Source organism: Sinocyclocheilus rhinocerous, unplaced genomic scaffold (genome assembly GCF_001515625.1).
Source record: "Sinocyclocheilus rhinocerous isolate Xijiao unplaced genomic scaffold, SAMN03320098_v1.1 scaffold5899, whole genome shotgun sequence".
In the NCBI taxonomy this organism is placed as follows: domain Eukaryota; kingdom Metazoa; phylum Chordata; class Actinopteri; order Cypriniformes; family Cyprinidae; genus Sinocyclocheilus; species Sinocyclocheilus rhinocerous.
The window spans coordinates 40,321-67,703 of NW_015638602.1; the positions used below are offsets into that span (position 1 = coordinate 40,321).

The following is a 27,383-nucleotide window of genomic DNA, read 5'->3' on the forward strand; positions in this document are numbered from 1 at the left end:
TAGGCTACACCATTACTGGAGTCACGAAGAAGACAGAGAGTTGCTGACAGTATCACATTCTTGAGCGTGTTTCAAGTGGAGCAGTAATATCAGTGTTGCTGGGTGCTGCGGTATGTTTCAGCAGGCTTTGGCCTTTGTTTGTTTGCCACTGCCAGTGGCTTATTTCGGGTGGTTTTCACTCACCGGGAGGTGAATAGCACATGATAAGTGTGAAGGTCAGAGGAAGAGAGATGCTGGTGAGGAAAAGTAACAGGCTGAATTTATAATAGCTGAACAGAAAGTGGCCTGCTGAGAGCTATTGGTAATATACAGATGGGAAAGAATGTGATAGAAGAGTTAAATCCAATAAACCCAGTCACAAAAGTAGCCAGACATCCAAAACATGGTGGTGAAAAGCCTTTGCGGTGTGAAAAAGTCCTAATTTTTACCCTAATAATTTACTGGCAATAAAAACAAGTAATTTGGCAGAGAAAATACGAGAGAAGAGAACCATCTGAACATTAAACCCGTAAATTGATAAACCACTTGGCATAAACGAATACATTCTTTAGGAAAGACAACATTTTACAGAAATGCTACGATAAAATCTCAACACAATCCAGTGTGATTCAAGGACAAATACTGAACATTCACAGTTTAAGATAAAGGACTTTTCTGAAAGTATTTTCCTTGATAAGAGCGAACAGAGAACACTTTCGATCGCTAATAAGGTAAACATCATCATATCGGCGCTGCTGTATATGATTACATGAAAAAGTCATCAACATTCTGTTACCTTTCATGCTACATTGTAGGCCACGTACACACTACAAAGTTTTGGGAGTGACAACTGCATTTAAATGCTGCAGTGAATCCCTTCTGTGTGTGTGGAATACATGAGTCACGTTTGTGATGGTTGACATGGTGATAACCATAGCAACGGTTTGGCAGTAAAAAATAAAAAAATGCCAACATTCTCCATCTCAAATTTTCTGGGGAAATATTAAAGGCCAGTTGAAAATGACATCTGATTTATTGGTGCAAATATAAACTTGAGGCTGTATGAATCTATCTTGCAGGCTGGTAGCTTGAGACACTCAGTTTAGCTATTTCTGAAGTAATTTTAATATCTGTAGGCATATACTACCATTCAAAAGGTCGGGATTAGTAAAATTTTAAAATAAATTAATATTTTTATCTAGCAAGGGTGCATTTAATTGATCAGAATTTTTAACTTTCTATTCATCGATGAATGCTGAAAACAAGTATCACGGTTTCTACAAAAACATTGAGCAGAACAACCGTTTTCAACATTTATAATAATAAGAAAAGTTTCTTGAGCAGCAAATCAACATATTAGCATGATTTCTGAAGGATCATGTGACACTGAAGACTGGAGTAATGATACTGAAAATTCAGCTTTGCATCACAGGAATAGATTACATTAGGGTGACCATACGTGCCATTTTCCCAGGACGCGTCCTGGCCAGGATTTCTATATTGCCTAAAATATGATATATGTTAATATAATATAATAATGTTTGCGTGTGCAGACCGATCGGTGTATGACATCAAAATACCATACAGACGGTTCCTTGTGCTTTCAAAATGCTCTAGAGGTATTTTGATGTCATACACCGATAGGTCTGCACACGCAAACAAAGCCAAAACCTAGATATTTTAGGCAATATAGAAATCCTGGCCAGGACGCTTCCTGGGAAAATGGCACGTATGGTCACCCTAGATTACATTTGAAAACGGATTGAAACAGAAAACAGCCATTTTAAATTAAATAAATAAATGTAGCCTCGGTGAGCATAAGAGACTTCTTTCAAAACATAAAAAAAATTATAATAAAAAAAAAATTTTTTGAATAAATTTACTGACCCCAAACTTTTGACTGGTAGTGTATGTTAGTAAGCACAAATATGGAAAAAAAGAGGTTTATACAGAAACAAAAGTTTATGCAAGTTTCTTGCAAGTGCTTTTTTCCTGTATATTTTTTTACACCTATGAGGTAAGAAAAAGAACCTTAATTTGAGATATATTCTCTGAAAACAAATATCTAAAAAGAGTGTTTGGACATTTTGACTTGAAAACAAGTCAAAAATATTGATCAAGAAAGGATATTTTTGCAGTGAACCATATTTATCTGCAGTGTGTACGTGGCCTTGCAAAACTGCTGCATGTATAGAAATTCTGTTACTTTTGTAGCGCTTGTTGAAAATCCTCAAGTAAACATCTGTGTTTATTTCATAGTTCAAGTTCTCTGAGTTCAAGTCATAATCTATAGCTCAGATACGCATTTGAATTCAATTCAACTGATACATGTTTCTTTCAAAATAGACCCTTCTACTACTAAATGCATACAATTCTATGAACAATAAGCTCCATCAGAGGGCTTCAAACATCAAAACACAGCACACATTAAGTGCTGAACAGTGATAAAATACTGATCTTTAAACATGATCATTTACCTTACCTTTTTTTTCTCTGGACAACAGTGAAAAATACATTTAAAAGAGTTTGCATTTAAAGAGTAAACATAGTACAACAAGTAAAAAAGACCACCATCAGAAATGCGTGCACTACAGGGGACACATTACTCTTCCTCCATTGACTTCTCGATCTCTTTCAGCTTTCGCACAAATTCTTGAGCCTCTCTGTTTCCTGTTCTTGCCTCCAGCATCTTCATGATGGGCCTCTCTGTATCAAAAGAAGCAACTCAGTCAGAAATTAATCCATCAGACCAGACACAACAATATTGTTGAGTTGGCAGACCTCTCAATAGACAATGGCACTTGTAATTGGAAATCCTTTCAAGAGGACAGGCTGCAACAGATACTAAACACCAAGCAATGCTGACAAAACAATGAAATCTAATCAGTACTACTTTCCCTTTTCTCTCTGAATCTAGAAATAATCAGCAGTCTTGAAATAATGTGTCATATTTACTGTAAAATTACACATTATTCCATTGGACTCAACCCTGTTTCTATTAAGTTGTTTTTGTCTATGCTACCTTAAATCATGTCAAAAATATTTTATTCATGAGATATTTATGCAAACTTGAGATTTTCTTCAAGGCCAGTTTGTCAATGGTTCAAGAATCATTGTGGAAGCAATCTGTTATCGAGCATAATATGTTTTTTTTTTTTTTTTTTTTGTATAATGTTGATGAAGAATTGCAATAAAGTTTGCTTGAAAAGTGTACCCATTTATCTGGTTTATAGCTTACAGGTTTGTGAGAGAAACGACAGCACAAGAATGATAAAATACATAAAGCATCAGAAAATGTACATTTTGTGTACACTTCATTTATAGCAGTAGCACTTTGTCATATTTTCATATTTCTTTCTCATTTTTTTCAGTTCCTAACACTTCTATTTTATTCAGATCAAAATCACCTGACTGTCATAATCGCATCATATTTGCAAACTCGTAGGTAAGGAATTTCCCAGAAGGACTTGAAGGTACCGTTAGCTTCAGTCCTAATCAAACACATCTGATCCAGCTAATAAAGGTCTTCAGGATTACTAGACAATTACCAGGCAGGTGTTTAAGAGCAGGACTAGATCTAAACTCTACAGGAAGGTTCAGTAGGTCCCCAGAAGTAGAGCTGAGTACCCCTGATTTAATGGGTACTCTTAAGGAGAAATGTCACGGGTCGGTGGATAAAATGGACAGATTAGCATACCGCTTGGTTTTTGGCGGGACAAGTGCAGGATAACGGGTTGAAGGGTCTTTCCAGCAGGTGTGGCGCTCGGCCTGCCCGGCCAGCAGAAGTCACTCAGAGGGGCAACAGCCTCGCCAGCGAAATCATTAGTGGACAACCAATCATAGTCCATCACAGTGAAGGTCAGACAGGCACACCTGTGCCTGTACTGCTCAGGGCTGACATGGCTGTGAAGAAACAAATGGGATCAAAGAGCTGTTTGGGGTGCTGGGCCTCAAGCAGTTGATGTGGTACTCACAAGTAAAAAAGCTCATCAAAAACAGGATGCAGGGTTTTGAGCTTCACTTGGGTGCGCTGACTCCGAGCCGTGGGGAACAGATGGTGAGGACACAGCTCCACAATGACAAAGGGGTCGCTGAGGCCTAGGAAAACACGAGTTTGGAGACAAATCCAGTAACAGATAACAACAGAAAATATCATTAAGTAGTTTGGAAGGCAATACCAGTGCTTGCACAGCAGCAAAGAAATAGTGCCACAGTTTTAGGAAAACTTTCACATCAGAATCAACACACAAGGAAATACTGTCTTTGCAGTGGAAAATTGGCTATAAATGGTTGGAATATGCAGGAAAGCCCAGATGTAAAGAAGACCAATAAAAATTCAGGATGCAAATGTTATGAAATCATCACTTTCCTTTTGAATGCTGAACAATGTCAATGTAAGTCAACAGGAGATTTTCCAAATTTAATTTTAAATCTCTCTCTCTCTCTCTCTTTTACAAATAAATAAATACATGGCGTCTGTAAGTTCAAATAAATTGTTTTACATGCAAAGTATTTAAATTATTAGGCTTAGGGGTTTACAGTAGAAACATTACTAGAATATGGATGCACCAATATTAAAAATCTGTCAGATATTAAAATTTCATACCATTTTGTCTGAATAAAAAAAAAAAAAAAAAAAAGGTTTTGAATGCTATAAATGAATTTAGGCATCTCAACATTATAATGCATGAAAACAATTGATAATCATTTTGAGATATGCTAAATATTACATTTGATAGTGTTCTTAAATTACTATCGTTTTTAAAAATTAACTTATTTACTTGAACAAATAAAGAGAGATGTAAAGGTAAATGTAAAAATAAGGTAAATGAGCATGCACAATAAATAACCAATAAGGATACATTGAAATATATAAATATATATACTGTAGATATATATTTACCGTTAGCATCCAGGGCAATGAGGTCAGCTGCATGCAGTATCTCCACAGTGAGTCTTTGCTCAGGGGCATCATAGTAACACTTCACACTGATACGACCAAAACGACTGTGCTTTAAGATTCTCTGTAAAGCAAATGTGTATCTGTTAAAGACTACTATCTAAAGCATATAATGCATACATTTGCATCTAGTTAAGAACTAATAACACATTAGGCAGTGTTGAGACTCTACAATTGCTTTTAGTGAAACTGTTTGGAACAGGTTGAGTCTCAAAAGTTTTGAGCACCATAGATGGGCTGCTGGTGTGAAGATAGTCTCAAATTTTAGGTGGCGAAATGATACTACCTTGTGAAATTGGCTCACCGCTTTGTGAACAAAATTTGTGGCAACCCTGCATGTATCTTTCATGTATATGGTGATACTGATTAAGGAATTGGATAAATCTGACTTCAAGTCATGTCAGAATGATCATATATACTTTACATGAATGCCACCACCGGATTTTATTTGAACCCTGACTTTCTGGAGACAGACATGTCTTTCTAAAAGGAAATTTACTTTGTGTGCATTTGCTGTGCTATTCATGAAGTAAAGTTATAAAGCTTGCCAGGAAACACCACTCATTTAACTAAATTATGAGGCTACACATGAAAAAGGAGGAAAAGAAATATAAAATTGCCTAAAGTTTTCATATTCTAAGCAAAATCACTTGAATGCACAAATCAAGAAACTTCTAAATTCATAAGAACATAAGATGATTTGAAGGCACAATTATATGTTATTAAACACTAAAAAAGGGAAAATGTTCAACTATTAGAAATATATAATTTTCTATGTGCTATGTTACTTTTCTCTGAACTATTAGAGAACATCAACTGTGGGCCATGCATTTCGCGTACTTCATGTGAGGAATGATATTTGTTTGGCAGCAAACTTTTTTTTTAATGAAGTTAAAGTTGCTGCCTGTGAAAAGCAGTTCAGATCAGACATTTAAGTTCGGTTCGGTTTTGTAACATGCTGGTTTTGCACACATCTGCCCCCGTTGGCAGCAGACAGCAAGTCAGCTTAGCAGGATTTGAGACACAGTCAGAGACTGCGAAATCTTACACAGTGCAAAGAAAGCTTAGTCAAAGAGGAAATGACTGATGTAAACTTTTAATCATCAGAGGAAGGAATGGTACTTGTGATGTCTTAGCTCCTAATCAACACCTCCTCTCTCTGCAGGGCTGGAGCTAAATGCTGTGGAGGCCCAGCAGGACTCCTACCCACCTGCTGGGAGATTTTCTCCAGGAAATACTGTTCGATCAGCTCAAAGGAGGAGCATTTGTTCAGACGCAGCTCCTCGTCCAGGGCCTGATGGGAAGGAAGAGGGAAGGCGGATGAAGCCATGCTTATTCACTTCGTCAGCCATACTGATTAAAGGTGAGAATACCTTATAATCTCCACTCTTAAGGTCTTCCAAAAGCAGCCCTTCTCCATCAGCATGGAAGAACCGCACCAGTGTCTGCACAAAAAGAGCAGGTTATTAAGGTGTCTGATCACTTTCTGACTGACAATCAATACAAGTCTTTGTCCTTCATGCCTTATGCCATTTTGTCTTGTGCTCTTTCTTTGACTGTATGGACTCCAGCAGACATGCACAGAGTCTTGTAACACGCGCTTGAGACTTGTTATGCTAATAGACCAACTATATGGCGAACAACATGTTCAGCCCACACGCTTGCTCAGCACTTCATGAGATTTCATGTAAAGCTGTGGTGAGTTCCTGCTAGTTCCTCTCTGTTGGAATACTGGATCTCACATATTGACATGCTACTGGGGACGTCCTAAGTTCTCCACTGAGCTGTGGCCAAGAGCACTGGCGAATATCTGATGTGCTTCTGACGGTTTCAGGCATGATGTAAAACCGTGACTGTGAATGCAGGCTGAGAGATACCGGATATGAGGATCGCTGCCCTTTGCAGTCACAGAATTCTTGTAATAAACCGCCAGCTAGCAAAACACATAGTTGGCTTTCAGCAGCATTTCTAACTAATCTAACTAATATAGTACTAATATAATTTTCCCTCAAAATGCTGCTGGAGCGCAGGCAAGAGACCTGCCAACCTCTCTCAAAACAGACTCTGATTTTTTATCTTTAGATTATGATTCCATCCAGTCAGAGGATATTGAATATGTTTGATAATTTGAGCAGTTTTAGAACACATATTGTTTTCATTTGTCATGTGTCTCCTACTAATGAGGTGCATGTTTCTTTTTGAATATGTTGTGTACAAAGTTGTGCAGTGTATTCCAGCCTTGAGTATTACAAGTTTTGCGAAAATATATTAACATCTTAAGTAATCTGATACGGCATCTTTATGAGCTGCTTTTATGTAAATACTGTATATAATTAATACATTATCAATTAACTTTTTTTTTTTTGACATACCTCTTGCTAGACTGCTGTTATACTGATTGCTGTACAGGATTTTGGACCATTGTGGAGCCAATTTATTTGGCCTAAAATCACCTTTTTTTCAATGGGAACACGTGGAATGATTTCAGGTTGAGCACCAGTAAACTATCTATGGAAACCATGGACTATATACAGTATATACACCAAGATGATTCACTCATATTACTATAAATGGGAGAAACTGTAACACACTATATGGCAGAATAAGTCCTGTCTTCTAAGAAAAAGAGCCAGATGGCAACTGGTAAAGTCATCGCATCACTACAGCTGCTGTTAGAAGCTATGGTTGCTATAGAAACAGTTGGTGTCCTGAGACCTGCGCTTTGGACCAACCTAAAATATATTATTATTATTTTATTTTTTTACACTATTTGAGCATAAGAAACATCATTTATAGGACAGTTCATGTCAGATTTTATGGCTGATTTGAAATATGTCAAATGTGAGTTTGGCAAGCTGTTTTTGAAACTTTGATATTTCCCCATTCAAGTATATAGGAGCTGGTTTTGCATGAGTGAAATGGCTGCCAGCAGGTGTTGCAAATACGGTCATAGAGTGAATTGACTTTATTTGAAAGGGACTTCGTGATGTTCATTAGCCACTTTTCCACTGTCAGGCTGAACGGTTCTAAGAATGGTAAGAAACAGTTACAGTTATATTTCCACTTGAGCTTGGTTCGGTACGGCACGATTACAAACTGTTCTCAGCCTGGAACCATGCTGGTTGACTGCGTGTAATGAAATCGATACTCAGGATTGGTCACTGGTCTGTTGTCTGGCTACCAGTTTCTCTCTGTAGCTGGTCAGATGTTATTTGAGCATTGTAAACAGAAATATCTGATCATCCTCCATCTCAAACTGTATGTAAAAACTTGCATTACCAAGGCAACAACTGATGCATTGTATTACGAGCTCTGTTAACAGCCCCACAGTGGAAAATGAAACCATATCTGTACCGGCTGGGCCGGAATTGGCATGGAATGGAACGGATAAGCAACGAGAATGTTTTTGCCCAACCGTGGAAAAGCAGCTGTTGTGACTCATCCGTACTGACCTCTATGGTGTACTGGAACCGTGTGTAGAATTCCACCTGGACGCCTCTGTTTTCCGCCACAGTGTCCATGGTCATCCGCAGGAGCAGCTCCCACAGACTCTGCAGAACCCTGGGGTGCACAACAACCAGAAAGATCACGCTCACAGACACAGTGACCTCCTTCACACACAGTCGATTACCACTTTACAGAGCCCAATTTACTTGGAAAACATGCTTCAAAGGATAAATCTGTGTCATTACTCTTATCGCTATAGTATGTCCCCCTTATCACTAAATGAAGCAAGTAATTACCTTGTTAGATTCTCTTTAACCAGTGACTCTTTGAGGATGACTAGAGTGTCATCTAGGTACTTCATCAGGGGAGCCACAGCCTGGAGCAGTTCATCAAAGAGGACATAAGTTGAAAAACACATTAGGCCATACTTTATTCATACTTTTTTATTCATACTTGCCTCATCATTGTTAATGGAGTCTGGAGAAAGGCTGATGTGTTGAATACATCTTCTGAGTTCAGGAAGCATCTGAGTAGGACAAAGTTTTATGTGATTGACTTATTACTCCAGAAACTGTGCAAAGCTAACCAATCAGGGGTGTTATTGCTCAATGCTCCAACACCTTTGTGACGTCATTAATGACAGTTCTATACTGTTAAACCAATGTGGTTCAAACAACGGATGAGTGACAAAGTTACTATGGTTTCGTGAAACAGACATGACTAGCTTTTACAGAAATAATCTGCCATTAATTTATTTCTTTTTAATCTGACATTAGGTCTATTAGCAGTTTATCGTGCTTTTTGATGCATGCCATTACCCTATCAGTAAGGTGTGCAATTAGGCGTTTGGCCTCCCTTTGCAGGTCGATATCAGCATTGTAGAGCTGCCCATTGAGGGACTTGTTGACCTGCTCCTTCCCTTCCAATCCGCACGACTCCTCCATGGCCTGTTCAACCCCCCGCCAGTCCAGCTCCCGCGGCAGATCCCCCAGGTAAACACGCACATGCTCCGTGCTGTTCAGAGCGACACAAACCTACGCCAAAGCAGCAGCCAGGAAGAGGAGGAAGGGAGATCGGAAATGAGGAACGGAGAGGTAAAGAGTGGAAAGAACAAAACGGTAGAAAATAAGGAGGTCTAAATGGGGCGCAGGGAGAGAGAAAGCATATAGTGCAAAATGAAAAGGGGGCGCTAACGAGGTCAGACACACTGTGACACAGACGCACCGCTGAGACGTCATTGTTCTCAGGGAGAAGCACTCAACGCTGACATTTACTTCGCTCATAATGAAAGCCAACCCTCCCTTGCCCAAAAGCGGTACCTGCACGATGAAACTCTTGTGGTCTCGTCCCAGCTGGCCCCTCTCAATCTTGCGCTTGATCAACTCGGCGTAACACACCGCCTCGCTGCAGAAATTCTGCCACACATCAAGAAAGAATTGCGTTATGTGGGTGAAACCATCAATTCTCCTTTCCATTACGAGCATACTTTTTATTTTCAGTGTTTTTGACCGCCGCTCCCCAGCTGTGCAAGCTTAGACTGCATGCTTATGAAAGTGGAGCTTAGAGCTTAGAGGCGCTCACATCCGTCAGGCGTGTGATGAAAATGAAGGCTCCCGCTGAATCAGGCCACGCCAGCTGGGCCCAGAACTCCCGCACCTGGCTAAAGCATGTTGTAACGTCCACTGCCGAGGAGCTGTGTTTGGTCTGCTTCTGGATCGGCTCCAGCTGTATCATTAAAATAGACGCATGTTACACTATGCAGCCAACACACACTGACTAACACGCTCTCAATGGGGTACGTTAACTTGATTTTTGTCACTCAAAGAGGCTGATTTTTATAGGCCTTCTCAGTACAGACTTAAAAATAAAGGGGGTTTTCGCAGCGATGCGAAATTATTTCGCAACATAACAACCATTTTGGGTTCCACAAAGAACCTTTCAGTGAACAAGAGCCATGTTTTATAAAAAGAACTGTAAGTAGATCATAGAAATTATTATAAAAAAAAAAATATATATATATATATTTATTTTTTTATTTTTTATTTTTTTATTATAGGCTGAAGTTGATCCCAAAAGCATTGTAACTAGTACTGGAAAGTCTGGAAACTGGAAAAGTTGTGCAGGAAAGTGCAGGAAGTCCACAAAAATATCTCTAAACTTCATACAGTTGATGCTACTATTATTATTATACGTTTTTCTTAATTTGTTTTCATTTAAACAAATGTATTTATATTGAAATTTGAAAAATAAAAACAAAATCTATAATAAAAATAAAATAATAAAATTAAAAAATAAATTTTGGGTGGTCAACCAATGTTGGTATAAGTATTGGCGTAACTGTTGCAGACAACTATACGAATAAAATTCAGCGGGAGTGGACATGCTGTGTTTACAGTAGAAATGGTTCTACAATGACTCACTGGCAGACATGGAAACCATTACACATGTCTTGACTTGTCACCATGTCACCCCACACCATCTTCCTCACTTTCCGTAAGCTATTTCTTCCCGTCTACTCATCTGCAGCATTGCTATCACTGTCTTTGCTGTACAACACTTTAAATAAGTTTTTTAAATGAATCTGCCTAACACAGCTTCCACCTTATTGTTTGCCCAACACCTGGCAAAAAAGTGGACCAGGGTCATGATGACATGACCTCAATGTGATTCAGTTAGGTTAAAATGCAGATATTCATAACAAGTGCTCGTATGTTCATGTTAAGTCAATGTTTGGGAGATCCATTTCGGGAAACAGGCCCAGGCCAATAATCTGTTGCATTTCATGCTATTCTTTTTTACATCGCTATTGAAGAGCTCTGATTGACTGGGCTCGTATTGTATTGGTAGCTATAATATATGCTATAATGCTAAATGCTATAAAGCTCACCTGATCCATTTCCACAGCTTTGCGGATCCTGTCAGTGGATTTTTCATGTACAATCTGCAGCCATTTATGAATAGAAGTCTTGAACCAGTTATGAAATCCAGTTAGAGCCAACATCTTAGTGTCTCTGAAAAGAAATGACCACATGTAAATCACAGTTATGACAAAGCCATACTCAGGCTCACTCAAGAGTAGATAACATTGTCAATTATGGGTAAAATCATTTATCTATCAACCCTCATGTACAATCCCTCTTTACATAATTAGCCTAGCCGATGAATTAGCTCTCATGCAGATGAGGAACCCAATTACTAACTTGAGAGGCAGAAACTCCCTGAAGCGCTTGAGGGACTTAAGAGACATGAAGAGCTCAAAAAGGGTCTCTCCCATGGTTTGGGTAAGCCGTGAACTCTCCTGCTCCAGGTTCCCACACACTCTCTCCATTGCCACATTCACGTCATCTGCCACCTGGAGACACAGCACAACATTAAAGCTCCCTCTCTATCGCCTGACTCGTTTATCGAGGCAAGACTTATTTTTAACAGAGATCTGTAAGCGTTCCCAGGGGTGCTCAAACTTACAAGCTTCTCTAACTGCCGGTAGGAGATGCTGAAGAAGTCAACCTTCACAGAGCTAAAAGACAAGACACAAAAACAAATTTTTTCTATGTTTTTTTTAAGCTTGTTTAATTGTTGTTGTGCCCCAACCCATCTCATTAAAAATGAAGTGTGTTTTAAATAAACTATTCATAGGTTGGTTTTCTCAAAATGTGTAAATGCTGTGTCTCTGCGGAGCAATCAAAACATTGTTCTCTTTGTTTGAACATCCCGATCAGCCCAACACAGCAATACTGACTTGGCGTGAGTTTGTATTGGGACTGACTGACCAATGGTAGGCAGGGAGCATGCTTTGGAAACCTGTTTGAAAATAGTCATTATTTTTGCAATTCTGAAATTACATGTCAAAGGTTACCTGTAATAAAGCTTGTTGTAGACATTTTGTCCTCTCTGCACATCAACACATACCGCATCCACCACCATAACCAAACGCCTCAGCTGCTCCTCTAGAGTCTGTAGAGATACATCAGCTACAGAAATGCTTGACCAATGCTTTCCTGTTCAGTTATGAGCAAAAGAAAATCTACAGGTGCTTAGTACAGTACATTATAGTACAAACTGTTCTGTTTGTTCCAGTTTTATACTATATGCTAATATAAATCATTATATAAAGGGCCACTGAAACTAGGTATTTATTTTAGTTTCCAAGCTTTCTTTGTGTTGTAGCTAAATGGTTGGAGCTACATTTGAAAACACTTTTAAATGGTAATTGTTATCAAATCAATACTTACACCTTCGTCTGGTTTAATGTTTGATATTATTCCTTCATACCACTCAACTGTGCCTTTCTAAAGTCAGGAATAAACAAAGAAACCAAAAATTACAAACAGTAATAATATACAAATGCATCCATAATGCAATAAAATATGAACTATTTAAAATCACTGTGTACAGTGGACCAAAAAATATTTGGACAATTTTGGACACAAAAACCCAACTTACTGTACTGTCGAATTTTCTGAATGTCACATTCGATACAAAATATAAAATCAAGTTTTTCTCAGAAATAACGTAGGTTTTTTTGAGCCATGACTGACATTTAACCATCTGGACTCTCAAGATGAGAAGTGAATGTATGAAGTCATTTCCTCTCCAGTTCACAAAGGTGTAATAAGTAAACCATCACAGGAACTATATTCTACATTGAAAACAGTTGTGCTGCTTAATATTTTATTAAGCCCCCCCAGTATTCTTTGATGAAATGAAAAGTAAAAAAAAAAAAAAAAGGTATTTATTTTAGTTTCCAAGCTTTCTTTGTGTTGTAGCTAAATGGTTGGAGCTACATTTGAAAACACTTTTAAATGGTAATTGTTATCAAATCAATACTTACACCTTCGTCTGGTTTAATGTTTGATATTATTCCTTCATACCACTCAACTGTGCCTTTCTAAAGTCAGGAATAAACAAAGAAACCAAAAATTACAAACAGTAATAATATACAAATGCATCCATAATGCAATAAAATATGAACTATTTAAAATCACTGTGTACAGTGGACCAAAAAATATTTGGACAATTTTGGACACAAAAACCCAACTTACTGTACTGTCGAATTTTCTGAATGTCACATTCGATACAAAATATAAAATCAAGTAGCATCTGCTAGAGTTTTTCTCAGAAATAACGTAGGTTTTTTTGAGCCATGACTGACATTTAACCATCTGGACTCTCAAGATGAGAAGTGAATGTATGAAGTCATTTCCTCTCCAGTTCACAAAGGTGTAATAAGTAAACCATCACAGGAACTATATTCTACATTGAAAACAGTTGTGCTGCTTAATATTTTATTAAGCCCCCCCAGTATTCTTTGATGAAATGAAAAGTAAAAAAAAAAAAAAAACAGCATTTATTTGAAATAGTAAAGCCATATATAAATTTACAACATATTTCTGTCACGTTTGGTCAATTTAATGTTTCCTGACTAAATAAAATTCTTAGTTACTCCAAACTTTTTAACAGTTGTGTATATTTTTGACAAGTGTGGCTTCAGTGTCCAAATACCTTTCGGGACCACTATATGTCTCACTGTTGTATGTCTGTATCACCTTATTACCTTTATAACTGTTGCTATTTCCAAGTGCAGTTCACTGCGGTTTGAACACGCTGCTCTAAAGGCTGCCATTGACTGCATGTGACCAATGCTCCTAAGGCACACATACACAGAAGATCAATATCCAAAGAACGGTTTCAACAACACCATGTGGAAACTGCATGAACTATTTGTGTGTTTGTGTGTCTCTGAGCTCAGTATACTGTACAACATTGTAGTAGCAACACTAGAAATGCCCACAAGATGTCAATTTTTGTGTGTCGCGCTCCCCAAAACAGATCTACCCATAGAAGTCTGAAAGGGCAGATCACCATGAGTTCCCAGACACAGCTGCTGCAGTTGATGGCAGAAATATCTGAATCCCAATGGTTTTATTTTGGTCCTTTGGCCAGGAAATCGAACGTATGAATGTGGGTTTCTGTGAACATATGTGTGAGTTCATGAGTCTTTGTAGCCTGTGTGTGTGTGTGAATTCACCTCAGCATAAGCTCACAGCGTATGATGGCAGCAGAATTGTTGCAGGGGAAAACTTGACGCATACTCTTCATTTGAGACAGGCAGTAATCACAGTAAAGTCTGAAGCTCTCTGCCAAGAGACCTTCCTGCACTCAGAAACACATAATTACAGACTGGACCCAGATGAAAAGAATTAGTTCCAAACTAGAGCCTTAGGGGGGAATTTACAGAGAATTAATTACACCCGCTGATAGCGCCGTTTATTTGCACACGCTAACTGCGTTGTTTTAGCACCCGATTCGCTAAAAGAATTATGCAGTAAATTAGCACCAATTGCAATTTGCAATATGCCTACCAATCATGTATTTTTCTCTCTGTAGTTTAACAGAACATGTAAGTGTGACCAGCTCTGTTCAGTTAAATAAGTGACAGAGATATTGAATTTATGATCCATTGTTAGATTTTTTTATTACTTGGGTTTATGCATAGGTCTTATATAGAACTTTCAAATCATGGTTACTTATGGAACCTTATAAAAAGGATTCTATTTAGCGTGAAAGGGTTCTGCTATTGTTACAACCGAAGAATCCAAATTTAGTTCTGTTTAGAACCATTTTACTTAAGAGTGTACTTTATTGGTCACTAAGTATGTCATTTGTGGTTTTATCTCCCCAAAATTGTAAACACTGCCCAACTCAGATCTCTTTCCACTTCAACCAATAGCGAGAGTTTGGGGCGTGGCTACTGTAGCAGGCTGAGCCAGTACTGTAGGTGTTTAACCATGGCTAATGCATTACATGGTAAAAGAAATTCAGATTCTTTTACAGAAGTGCAAGATAAAATATGAAAACTGGCCAAAATACACAGAGACGGACAATGGGTAAAAAATGGGTAAATGGGTGAACTGTGCCAGTGCTTTTACAAGATGGATTGAATTTGATGGATTGTTCGGGTTTCTATCGAGACACCAAACTTGTGGAGCTTCTTCTTGACAGGTAAGCTAAACTCAAGTTTAATTCTTTACTGTCAAGCACAGATAAAACAGCAAGATATTGTAAGGATAAGAATAACTTTTGGGAAATGTTGTTTGAAAATATAACAGCAGTAGCGCATACTTCACCTTTAAGCAAAAATGTTAAAGGATATTCATACATAATGAGTTTTTACTATTTATAAACATAAACCTCAACACAGATAGATATGCTTAAAACTAATATTGCCTCTAAATATTCTCAAACAACAAATTTCAATATCATGCAAATTTGCTTCTTAACTAAATGTCTCATTCTACAAACATTTGCATTTTACTGGAAAACAAGAAGAAGAAAAAACACGCTGATTAAGAAAATGATTTTCTTCAGCGCAATGAATTCACCCCTAATGTGTAAAACTCCAAAAAGCGCTGAGCCCCAGAGTGAACTCTGGTCTCTGTGCTACGGCACATGAATGTGCCCAGACATTCAGGGTCAGCGAGCTATTGTAAAAACTCACCAGCTCCCCGTGCACAGCGGTATCCTCCCACTCTGCCTCCACAGTTTTCAGCAGCCTGAGGAGCAGAGCGTAGCTCATCCTCTGAGAGCGGTGATGGCTGCTGTAACACTGCCAACGGCTGCAAACACATGCAAAAACATCCGTTTTACACACTGGTGTCAGTCTCACTGTTGGCAGGCGTGTGTAGCTGAAGCATGCAGCGATAATCAGGATGGGTCTTGGTGTTATAAGCATTTGCTGTTTTCATGCTGTTGTGCTCATCCCGTCAATAAACACGCTGACTGCGTGGCGCTTCGCAGTTGAGCCATGATCTCACTACAGGTTTGATGTTTAATACGCACATGATGGCCTGCTGCAGAGGGGAGAGGTCAGCCTGCACTGCATGATGGGACAGCACAGTCCATGCAGCCGCACACACTTGTCCATTCCAGTTATAAGGCTCTTTCTGAAATTAAAATGGTACGATGATTATTTATGATAAGCTCTAAGCTTGATGCAGATGAATGCTAGGCAAATAAAAAAAGCGCAACCTGAATTTGATTATGCTCATAGTCCAGAATCTGACTCAACATCTTCTTGTGAATGGACACATTGGAGGCCATTTTACTCAGTGCTGTGTCTCTCTGTTGAGCAGAAGGAGGAGTGATTAATAAATACTATGAAGATTTTCATGTAGCATTATAAATGTCTTTACAGTCACTTTTGATCAATTTAATGCATCTTTGCTGAATAAAAGTCCTAATTTACTGATCCCAAACATTTGAACAGTAGAGTACTAGCTGCTCTTGTCCATTTAATATAAGCAAATAGGGAACTGGGTTTTCGAGTTTCAAAATTACTAAAGAGCACGCATCCCCATTGAATAAGTAGATGGAAAAGTGAAGTCAGTATATTTTTGCATTCTACTTTTGTGTTCCAAAAGTAAAATGCAAGTCATGCAGGTTTTGTAACACATGAGGGTGAATAAATGATGAAAGAATTTCATTTTTCGGGTTACTATCCCTTTAATGAGCTAGATCTCAGGTGAGCAGCAGTACCTGAGTGGTGAAGAGGCGAAGAATCAGGTGACATTCTCCTTGAACTTTAGAGGCACTGGATCTGGGCTCTAGCTTAAACCATTTATCATAACCAACGACCGGGATCTCCTAGTGAGAGACAGAAAGTGATCCAAAAGTAGATTCAATGACAAACACAATGAGTTGCCTTACTGTTACAGAAACTAAAGTGTGCAGAATTAGAACTCACATTCAACGGGATGTTGATGCAACCCAGGAAGTCATCAGCATTCTCCTCGCTTCCTGATGCAGCGGCCCCGTTAGCCCTCACGGATTTGGCAATTTGCTTGAAATATCTAATATTATGATGCAACAGTTTGAGTCATACATTCAGCATGCATCTGAGCCAGTATTTGCAGAGAATATGTCAGATGTATCTCAGGCTCATTAGTTTTAAGACAACAGATGGCCATTGTGTGATCTACCTGCCCATTCCTCTGAATCCACTGATTTCATTCAGCTTCTTACAGGCTTCCGCAACAGAAACATCGTCATCATGATCCCTAGGGTGGAAAATAACAAACAATTTTTCAGTGAGAAAAGCAGAGATGACTGTTCTCGTTATGAAGTACATATGTTGATGCAGCTTACCATATGTCCAGATGGAGTAGGTCATTGTGAACATCATCAATGTCACTGTGGAAAACAAACACATTTAAAAATGCACAGATCATCTAATATTGTCTATTCATTTCTAACAGTAGGATACTCACAAAACAAAGTGTTCATTCCACACTGGGTTAAGAGTCTCTGGTTTGACTTCGGTCACCTGGATATCTCTACCTGCCAGCACTTCCTTAACACTGGAGCGCTTCTCTAACTTTTCCCGTCTCTTGCGAAAACTGAACTTCCTCTCTTTCTTCTCCTCAGTGTCTTTGGGCGACTGTCCCAAGAGGATTCCCAGCATGCAGTAGGGGTCACTGTAGCCTATACAGCACCAATAGAAAAAAATACACTAATTAATTAAATAAAGGTCAGTATAAATAGTTTCAAAGCAGATAAACAAATGGTTTGATTCACTGGAAGATTTTTGTGTTGTCTTATTGTTAGATCATTTATGCACTCTCAGAAAAAAAAGGTACAAAACTGTCACTTTATTAGGTAAATAAGGTACAAAGATGTACCCTTTAGCTTTTGTACCTTAGGGTAACGAGTTACAGTTTTGTACCTTTTTTTTTCTTCTTGAGAGTGTGATGTGAATTTTGGTTTGTCAAAAGGAGAAAAAGCTTTGCAGACAAAATAAAGTCTAAAACTAATACAATTTCTATGATGCTTTAGTTAAAAATAAATAAAGATTTTTGAAGATTTTCAAAGGGTATTATGTCGAGATGTGAATGTTTTGCCTTGCTGTTCTTTTTTCCACTACAAATGTCAATGCCACAGATTACATCAAAAAGACATGATATTAGAAGCAAAACACAAATAATTCACAAAAGGCAAAAAACATCTTACCATTGGCATCTTTTGCCATGAGATTCTTGCCTTTCATTACAGAGACCTTGAGAGAAAAGCTGGCTTTCTACAAAAGAATGTTTCAGACATGGATTAGAATGCATCACGGCAGTAATACAAACTGAGCATGTTTCATTGGCTGTTTGACATGGTGGCGGCACCTCGAGTGAGTGCACAGTAAAATAAATGCAAGCATGCCGTGCTGTAGTGCCAAGGCCTGTCGAGAGGAAAGAAATCAATAGAGGTTTTCTTTTTCAGATGTTAGAGGTGAGTATATTATGTATGACAGGCAGTGGGAGACTGCTGTTCCAATGAAGGCTCGGATCATTGTGATGCACATTGAAATACCACAACATTTTTCTTTTCTCTTCAAAGACCTTTAAGAGGTTACAAGAGGTATCCAGGGCTTCTTTCATTGTGACATTTCAAAGTGTCTTTAGTCTTGCAAAAGATAAAACTTGTTTAAATTGTTTCTTTGATTCTGCATCTGTTTAGTAAGAGAGGCTTTCTAATAGATATCAGTATTTTCCACTTGTTAAAGAATTATTTTACCTTTACTCATATGAAAAGAGAAAAGTGTGAAATCTGTCTATAAAGAAATAAGAAGTTGGCTCTTGATATCGAGCTGGCGGCAGATACCACTATTGCTGTGATTGTCAGAACAAAAGTTTGAGAAGAAGAGAGTCATGTTTGTAGTATCAGACAAAAGTTCACAAAATCTATGTGAGACCCTCACCTTGGATTCTCTGACTCGCTGGAGGATGATGTCATGCTCCTCTTGACCCATATCAAAGACCTGAGCGAGAGTGATCAGAGAAAAGACTGGTTTCTAGAAAAAATAGCATTTTGTATTTATTTCTTGTTTTAGCTCAGTTGTCATTGCTAGAACATGCTTGTTTTGTTTACTGTGTTGAGATGAGCTGAAGTGGCGTTTGGTATCGCACTGTATCGCGTGCCTTGTCAGTTTTGCACACTTTCTTGGCCCTTTGTTGTGTTAAAACAGTAAAGTGTGTTCAGCTGAATTCAATTACAGTTTATCAGACTGGTATAAAAAGGTTAGTATACCGCCGCAACCCTCGTGTGAAGACCGAAGAATGTAAAGACCAGCATCTCTACCTATGCGACTCCACTGACACAGGACACAGACAAGGGACTTGAGTATTGCTGCTTATTCATCCTCTTTCGTTCAACTTGTTTCACATCTATTTCAGTCTATATGACCATTCTTTACTATGTTCTTCCAAATCCCTACTATTACTAACAAACGCAAACCACGCGTCACACACTGTTGGCAACGCAATCCTGACAACCTGCACGGTCGTGGACTAATATTATATTATGTATGGGGAAGTCGTGGCCTAATGGTTAGAGAGTTGGACTCGTAACCCAAAGGTTGTGGGTTCGAGTCTCATACCGGCAGGGATTGTAGGTGGGGGGAGTGAATGTACAGCGCTCTCTCCCACCTTCAATACCACTACTGAGGTGCCCTTGAGCAAGGCACCGAACCCCCAACTGCTCCCCGGGCGCCGCAGCAAAAAATGGCTGCCCACTGCTCCGGGTGTGTGTTCACGGTGTATGTGTGTTCACTGCTGTGTGTGTGCACTTTGGATGGGATAAATGCAGAGCACTAATTCCTAGTATGGGTCACCATACTTGGCCACATGTCACTTCACTTTTTCACTTTAATGGTTAGAGAGTCAGACTTGTAACCCAAAGGCTGCAGGTTCGAGTCTCTGGTCTGGCAGGAATTGTCAGTGGGGGGAGTAAATGTAAAGCGCTCTCTTCCACCCTCAATACCACGACTGAGGTGAGACCCTTGAGCAAGGCACCAAACCCCCAACTGCTCCCCAGGCGCCGCAACAATATGGCTGCCCACTGCTCTGTGTGTGTGTGCACTTGGATGGGTTAAATGCAGAGCACAAATTCCGAGTATGGTTCACCATACTTGGCCACATGTCACTTCACTTTAATTTTGTCTATGTCCACTAATACGCTACTTTCTTTTCCTATTGGTCTCTGGAATTGCCAGTATGTGGTAAAAAAAAAGCAGATTTCATTACATCTATTACTAGCCATTCAAGGCTCAACCTCATGGCCCTGACAGAGACCTGGATCAAATCAGAGGACACTGCTACACCTGCAGCCCTTTTCAATAATTTCTCTTTTTCCCACACCCCCCATCTGACTGGAAGAGGTGGAGGTACTTGTCTGCTTATGTTTAATGATTGGAAATGTAATCCTTTACCATATCAGGGTATCAACAACTCCTTTGAATCACATACAGTTACTATCACCCACCCTCAATCCATTTGTAGTTGTTTATTGTCCCCCAGGTCCGCTAACTTCTTGGAGGAGTTAGATGTGTTGCTCTAAAACTTCCCTGAGGATGGTACTCTCTGGTTATTCTTTCTAAACCTCAGGCTGCAGACTTCCAAACTCTGCTAGCCTCTTTTGACTTCAAGCGAGTGTTAACTGTGGCTACTCACAAATCAGGTAACCAACTGGACCTTATTTACACACGCCTCACTCTTAACCTCAACATAGTTCCTGACACAACACATACTCCTCCACGTCACCTTTCAGCATAACCTACGCTCACTCTCACCCTCTCGGCTATCTTCCTCCCCTAAACAGTTCTCATCACTTGATGCTAACAGTGCTACTGACACTCTCTGCTCCACTCTGTCATCTTGTTTAGACACAGTCTGCCCCCTCTCTTCCAGGCCAGCCCGTACCACCCCTTCTGTCCCTTGGCTATCTGATGTTCTCCGCAAGCATCGTTCTAAACTCAGGGCTGCAGAGACCTGCAGGGCGCAAATCCTACTGACCTCAATGTGTATTGGTCACTTCTTTCTTCCTTCTATGCAAATGTCTCCACTGCTAAAAGGACATACTACCACAACAAAATTAACAATTTGTCTAACTCTCGCATGCTCTTTAAAACATTTTCTTCCCTCCTTTGTCCTTCTCCTCCCCCTCCTTAGAATTTTTCGTCCGCTTAGAATTATAAAGTTCTGTCTGACATTTTTGTCAAAACTGAGTTATTCACATATTCTTATATAAGTTGTGTACATTTTTTTATTTAGAAAATAAATAGGTTCTATCTATAAAGTATATGAAATGCAAAATATTTGAAGCTCAATCTCTCAAAACCATTTAGAATGCAGATAGAACTATATAATTCCACGTTGGCGAATTGTCAAACACATCTTACCAGCAAACATAGACTCGCTCACGTCCTTCTCTCCACTCTCAGAGGCAGAACTCATCCTTTCCAATAATCCTACTACTACTTGTCTGCTTGATCCTATTCCATCTCATCTCTTTCAAGCCATTTCTCCTGCAGTTGTACCTGCACTCACTCACCTCATTAACACATCCTTTCACACTGGTGCCTTTCCCTCAGCATTTAAACTGGCTCGGATAACCCCACTACTTAAGAAACCCACTCTTAACCCAGCACTTTTAGAAAACTACAGACGGTATCCCTTCTTCCTTTCAGTGCAAAAACAGTTGAAAGAGTTGTGTTCAACCAAGTCTCGACCTTTCTCACCCAGAACACCCTTCTGGAGAGCAACCAGTCTGGCTTCAGAAGTGGACAGTCAACCGAGACTGCCCTGCTCTCTGTTCTTGAAGCCTTAAGAGCAGCTTCCAAATCTTCAATACTTATCTTGCTGGATCAGTCCACAGCTTTTGACATGGTTAACCACCAGATACTCCTGTCAACCCTCATGGCAAAGTGCATCCCAGGAACTGCACTCCAGTGGTTCGAGTAGTCTTACCTCTCAGATAGGTCCTTCAAGGTATCTTGGAGGGGTGAGGTGTCCAAGTTCCAACATCTAGCTACTGGGGTGCCTCAGGGCTCAGTTCTTGGACCACTTCTCTTCTCTATCTACATGGCATCACTAGGTTATGTCATTCAGACACTGCTATCCATATCATATTCATAGTCATAATTCATATCACTGTTATGCTGATGACACTCAACTCTACCTCTCATTCCTTCCTGATGATCCGACGATAGCTGCTCACATCTCTGCATGTCTAACAGATATTTCTTGCTGGATGAAGAACCATCACCTTAAACTCAACCTTGCCAAGACAGAACGGCTTGTGGTTTCAGCAAACCCAACACTTCATCACAATTTCTCCATCCAGCTAAGCGCATCAACCATAACACCTTCCAGGACAGCCAGGAATCTTGGAGTTGTAAGTGGGGTCTGTGAAATTCACCTGATCATTGCTAAAACTGTTTTCTACTTGTTTTCTTTTTAATTATTATAAAAAATAATAATAACTTGGCCCTCTAACATTAACTCTATCTATTCCATATATTTTCTATTTACTTTTTATTATTTTTATTTTTAAAAAAAACCTTGCTATGTGTACTGCGTTAGACTAACCAGAACTTGTCACACCACTTATATATTGTTTTGATTGCTTCTATTACCCTCATTTGAAAGTCACTTTGGATAAAAGTGTCTGCTAAATGATTAAATGCAAAAGTATATGGGTTAGACCCTACACTGAAATAGTAGCTAATGTAGTCCCCACAAAAGGCTTTCCTATAACTAAAATCATTCCCAGTTCCTGCGGTGCGAACACGCTAAAAAGCAGGTACTTCCACCAATAGTTATAGGAATTATGAAAACATGCGGTGCGAAAGCCCCTTATGTGGTTCATGGGTCTCTAATTTGGAGACCAAGTGAAGTGTCAAATAATTATTTATGAGCACAACTTGATTCAGAAGCTCTGGCTCTTAGTTTCCATCTCAAGTTCTCAACTTTCAAAAACTGCTACAGAAAACTGTTTAACTGCTCGTATATGTCTTTGTTCTCATTTTAACTCTTTAAAAAATAATTCAAAGGTTATAAGTGCTGACAAACATGATTCTTGAGTATTGAGAAAAGGTTCTTTGCCTTTTGAAGCAGTGATGGTAATCACGGTTATGTCAGCGGTTAAGGCAAAAACCTTTTTTTTTTTTTTTTTTTTAAGAAAAAAAATTATAAATAAAACACTTGAAATAACAGCTATCCCTTTTGCAAATGAGAATACATGATTTGGTAAGTGCAGATAATTATATTAATTTTAGCTCCATTGTGAAGAGGTATTGCAGCCAGCCAGACAATATTTTAGTCAGTGATATCCCTTTGACAGTTTGCTTACAATTGTGTAATCACATTTCCTTGTAATGTAGCTAACAACAATAAAAACAACAATTACATTTTTGGTGGCAGGGCCAGTGAAAATGTTGGCAAGGCAAGTAAAAATTTGAACCACTGGCCCGACCAGGGTAGTAGAAAAAATCTTTAGTTTTGAGCCCTGCAAAAACTGCTACAAAAACTGTTTAACTGCTTCTACATGTCTACCTTGTTCTCATTTTAACTCTTTAAAAATTAATTCAAAGGTTATGAGTGCTGACATACATTATTCTTGAGAAAAGGGTTTTTGCATTTTATAGTAGAGATGGTAATCAAAGCTCAGGATATGTCAGCCGTTAAGGCAAAAAATTTTTTTTTTTTTTTAAGGAAAAACATTATAGATCAGACACTTCAAACGTAAGGCCTGCTGCACCTCAGTGTTAGAGGTCTCAGAATGGAATCAGGCTCCTCTGGAGTGACAGGGGTTTCATGGGTGTAATATAAGCACCGAACATCAATCCCCATCGGGCATGGGCTTTGATGTTTAATCATGTCTGAGACAAGAGCATCTGCTCCAACTCATAAAACCAAGTCAAAGTAAACAAACCCCCCACCACCACCTAAGCTCAACTCTCCGTTCCTCCACAATCCCTTCAAAGACTAGCTTTTTTTTTTTTCAACAATGCAAGCACTTTGAAAACAAAATATTTTTAAAAAAGTATTACTTTGTATTTCATTTCTATTTAGAAAACAATCAGAGCATGATATTCATTTAGGTCTTGGTGGATTTGAAGCGCCAGAGGCACAATACGCATTGTGATATTTGTGTTGTTATGGAGGGATGCGGGAGTGTTTGAAACATGCACTATGCAATTTATTGAGAAAACAACGAAGTTGCACCTTCTGCAGGTAATTGAAAATGTCCCCTTCGTTGGTAACATATTCTGGCGACGGCACCCCAACGCGATTGACCACGGTGTAGATCGCCTCCTCATACAACAAATCCAGCTAAAACAGAATGATTTATTTCAAAATTGTGTAACCTTAAAAGAAAAACTGCAATGTACCACAAGAAGGAATCATAATCTGAATCACTGCTGCTTTTGAAAGGATGACCAGGAGACTCACCTCATCCCTGGTGGATCTCTCAGGAACAAAAGCCTGGTCTTTGTACTCTGGGGGTGGAGGAGCACAGCTGCTCTCCTCCTGTAAATGCATGAGGATGGAGAACCAATAGAAACAAAGATGACAGGTGAGGTGATCAATGAAGAGTGGGGAGATCATTAATTGTGTTTAACAATGAGCTCAAAGCATCTCTCTAACTGTGTAGATTCAAAGGCTTCACTGGCTGAGAACAATGAGCTGGCAAGAGGAGAGTTTATGAGCCCCTCAGAATGATCCTTTATAAGAAATGGATAATTTGATCCAAAATATGAGCTCATTTTCATTTGAGCTGGGCTAATAGATTAAGGGGATCTTGACAATGGCACAGCGATAAACTCCCACTTTTGTCGATGAATGTCATTTACTTTTTAGTTACAACACAATCAGTTCTCAGAGAGAAGTGATTTGATTCAAATGTTCTAATCAATGTCTTCACACTCAGCTATTTCAGGGAGAATTTGAAACAAAGAATAGAAAATAAAACTCAGATAAAGAGGTTTTCCTACCAAGGATTACTACCAATAGTAGTACCACTGTATTCTTAATAGCACCTTGTAATAGTTACCATAAGTACCATGGTCCATGAATAAAGCACTCATTCGGTATCAAATGTCTATTAACGAATAGCCTCACTGTACTAGGTTTGTCTGCTATTCATAATTAATTCAAGATTTTAAAAAAAATCCATTCCATTTGAATTAAATACTGAATTTGAATCGAAATAGCAAACAGGATGCAGAATTACAATTCAAATTTACCTTCACCTACAGTAAATATAGTTGTACTTCATTTATATATACTTGTGTATATTTAACACATTTATTGACAAGTGCAGAAGAACACTTAATTTCCCAGAATGCCATGCCTGTTGAATGTTCCACTTTTTCAGCAGCCTTGTTTCTGGAAGTTTTTTTTCCAAAAGGGAAGTCTTTGTTAAAAAGCTATAAGCCATGAACCAAACCAATCAGCTATGAGGTGAATCACAACATCACAAACTTTGATTTGAAGCAAAAAAGTAAAATTGGACACAAAGTACAAGACTGTACAAGAAAAATGGATGGATAAAGTTACTACATAGTTTAAGCGTATTGCAAAATATGCACATATAAACATATATAAATATGCATATATAAGTATTTAGAGTTTTTAATGGACCTTTTTCACAAGGCTGTGATCAGCATTGCAAATCCTCCAAATTTGTTTATGTTTTCATTTTGTTTTTAAAAATGTATGTACATTTATAACACTATACTTTGTATTACTTTTGCATCAAATTACAAAAAAAATAGTTAACACTAATACGAGGGTGTTTCTAATGTGTCTATGAGAGTGACAGTAAATTTGACATTGTTCTCTCTTCTGACAGCCGTTTTCAGTCTCTCTCTTTTTTTTTTTTTTTGAAAGTCGTGAAAAAACACTATCGTAGAGTTTTTCTTTTGCTATTTAAGCAAATGGGAATGCAAAAAAATATATATGATGCAGTCTTCCATTCACTGCTATAGAATTTTACCCAACTATGATTTCTGCTGCTGAGAAACCCGGAAATGTGAAAAAGATCCATTCAGTGCAATTTTCCCACTTTGATTCGGTGGAGATTTCTGGTGGAGAAACAACTGTAAATCTGCTGTTAAACACAATTATTTTTTTAAAAAGTTGAAATAATGCATACACCATCAATTAAAATGTGTAGCTTACAGTACGTTTGTTTTTAAAGATGTATAAGTAATTAAAATCAATTCCGCATAGGAGAAAATGAATGGGATTTTTACTTCCAGGAACTTACACTCTATTGTGATTCAGTAAATTACACTTCCTGTAATTCCAATTCAACTTCCTGTGGGTGTGGCCAATTCAATAAAAATTTCAGCAACAGTCACTTGATCATAAAATCCCAGGAAAACAGCCATCAATTTGCTAGCAATAACTCTAGCACTGACCGCTGTCAAGAGCTCATGAATCCACTGTAAGGAAAACACTGAACCAGAGATGTGCACGTGGGACGTTATTAAGGAGGGATTCGCTGCTCGCCAAAAGAACAGTGCTGCCTGTTTCATCTTTGTTAAAGACCAGTCCAGACACATCTACCAGGGTGAAGAGATAAAATTTGAACTTTACAACATAAATGGGAAAGTTATTTTTGTCCACAGCAGAATGGTGAATTCCGATATCAGACCCTCATAGCAGACGTGCCATATGGTGGTGGGAGTATCATGAATTACAGCCTAAGAACTGGATAGCTCACAGTCTTTGTGGGCACAATGAATCCTAACTGTACTCTTCATCTCCACAGTAGTACCGCCGGCTAACACTTGTGAATTTCTCTGTCTGTTTGTATCCAATCTCACTAGGCATTGTATTTCATTCTGCACTGCATTTAGTCTCTTTGCTTGTATTATTATTTGCCTGTCAATTAGGTTAGCTGACATTTATTAACATTATTACATGACATTTCCTCATATCATTTCCATTGTCGCTGTAAGATTGTGGAGGAATTACATTTTATTTTTCCTTACAGCTGGACTATAATGAGAAGAATGGCACTAAACCTGACTTCATGCATTGCAATGCTAATGATCCTAAACACACAAGTAAATCAATAACGGAGAGGAGCAACCAGAGAAATTGTGTGTTTTCCAATGGTCAAGTCCTGACCTTTAGCCGAATGAAATGTTGTGGCATGACCTGTT

The 27,383-nt window shown here is 38.6% G+C and overlaps 1 protein-coding gene across 1 annotated transcript; it reads right to left on the reverse strand.

Moving 5' to 3' along the window:
* Window positions 1–2,127: 2,127 nt before the first annotated feature.
* LOC107749910 (BAI1-associated protein 3-like) lies at window positions 2,128–24,750 on the reverse strand. Its single transcript, XM_016565135.1, has 31 exons — window positions 24,661–24,750; window positions 24,433–24,540; window positions 19,128–19,187; window positions 18,392–18,458; window positions 17,653–17,866; window positions 17,531–17,575; window positions 17,365–17,442; window positions 17,130–17,235; window positions 16,922–17,029; window positions 16,415–16,507; window positions 16,226–16,329; window positions 15,885–16,002; window positions 14,415–14,539; window positions 13,941–14,031; window positions 13,218–13,274; window positions 12,243–12,340; window positions 11,852–11,903; window positions 11,587–11,738; window positions 11,274–11,397; window positions 9,968–10,111; window positions 9,706–9,801; window positions 9,205–9,420; window positions 8,844–8,912; window positions 8,683–8,762; window positions 8,392–8,500; window positions 6,313–6,384; window positions 6,150–6,233; window positions 4,883–5,003; window positions 3,954–4,077; window positions 3,677–3,882; window positions 2,128–2,685 (listed from the first exon to the last, which is right to left on the reverse strand). The coding sequence occupies exons 1-31, from the start codon at window positions 24,748–24,750 to the stop codon at window positions 2,582–2,584; spliced, it is 3,315 nt and encodes a 1,104-aa protein (XP_016420621.1). The 3' UTR covers window positions 2,128–2,581.
* Between the last annotated feature and the right edge of the window lie 2,633 nt (window positions 24,751–27,383).

What these genes read in the sequence shown, in the direction of transcription:
- LOC107749910 (XM_016565135.1), bottom strand. Translation starts at nt 24,750, where the DNA reads ATGCATTTACAGGAGGAGAGCAGCTGTGCTCCTCCACCCCCAGAGTAC. An exon ending in TTTTCAATTACCTGCAGAAG is followed by an intron (nt 19,188 to 24,432) that starts GTGCAACTTCGT and finishes ACTCTCGCTCAG; the next exon opens with GTCTTTGATATGGGTCAAGA. An exon ending in CATGGCAAAAGATGCCAATG is followed by an intron (nt 17,867 to 18,391) that starts GTAAGATGTTTT and finishes GGTGCTGTATAG; the next exon opens with GCTACAGTGACCCCTACTGC.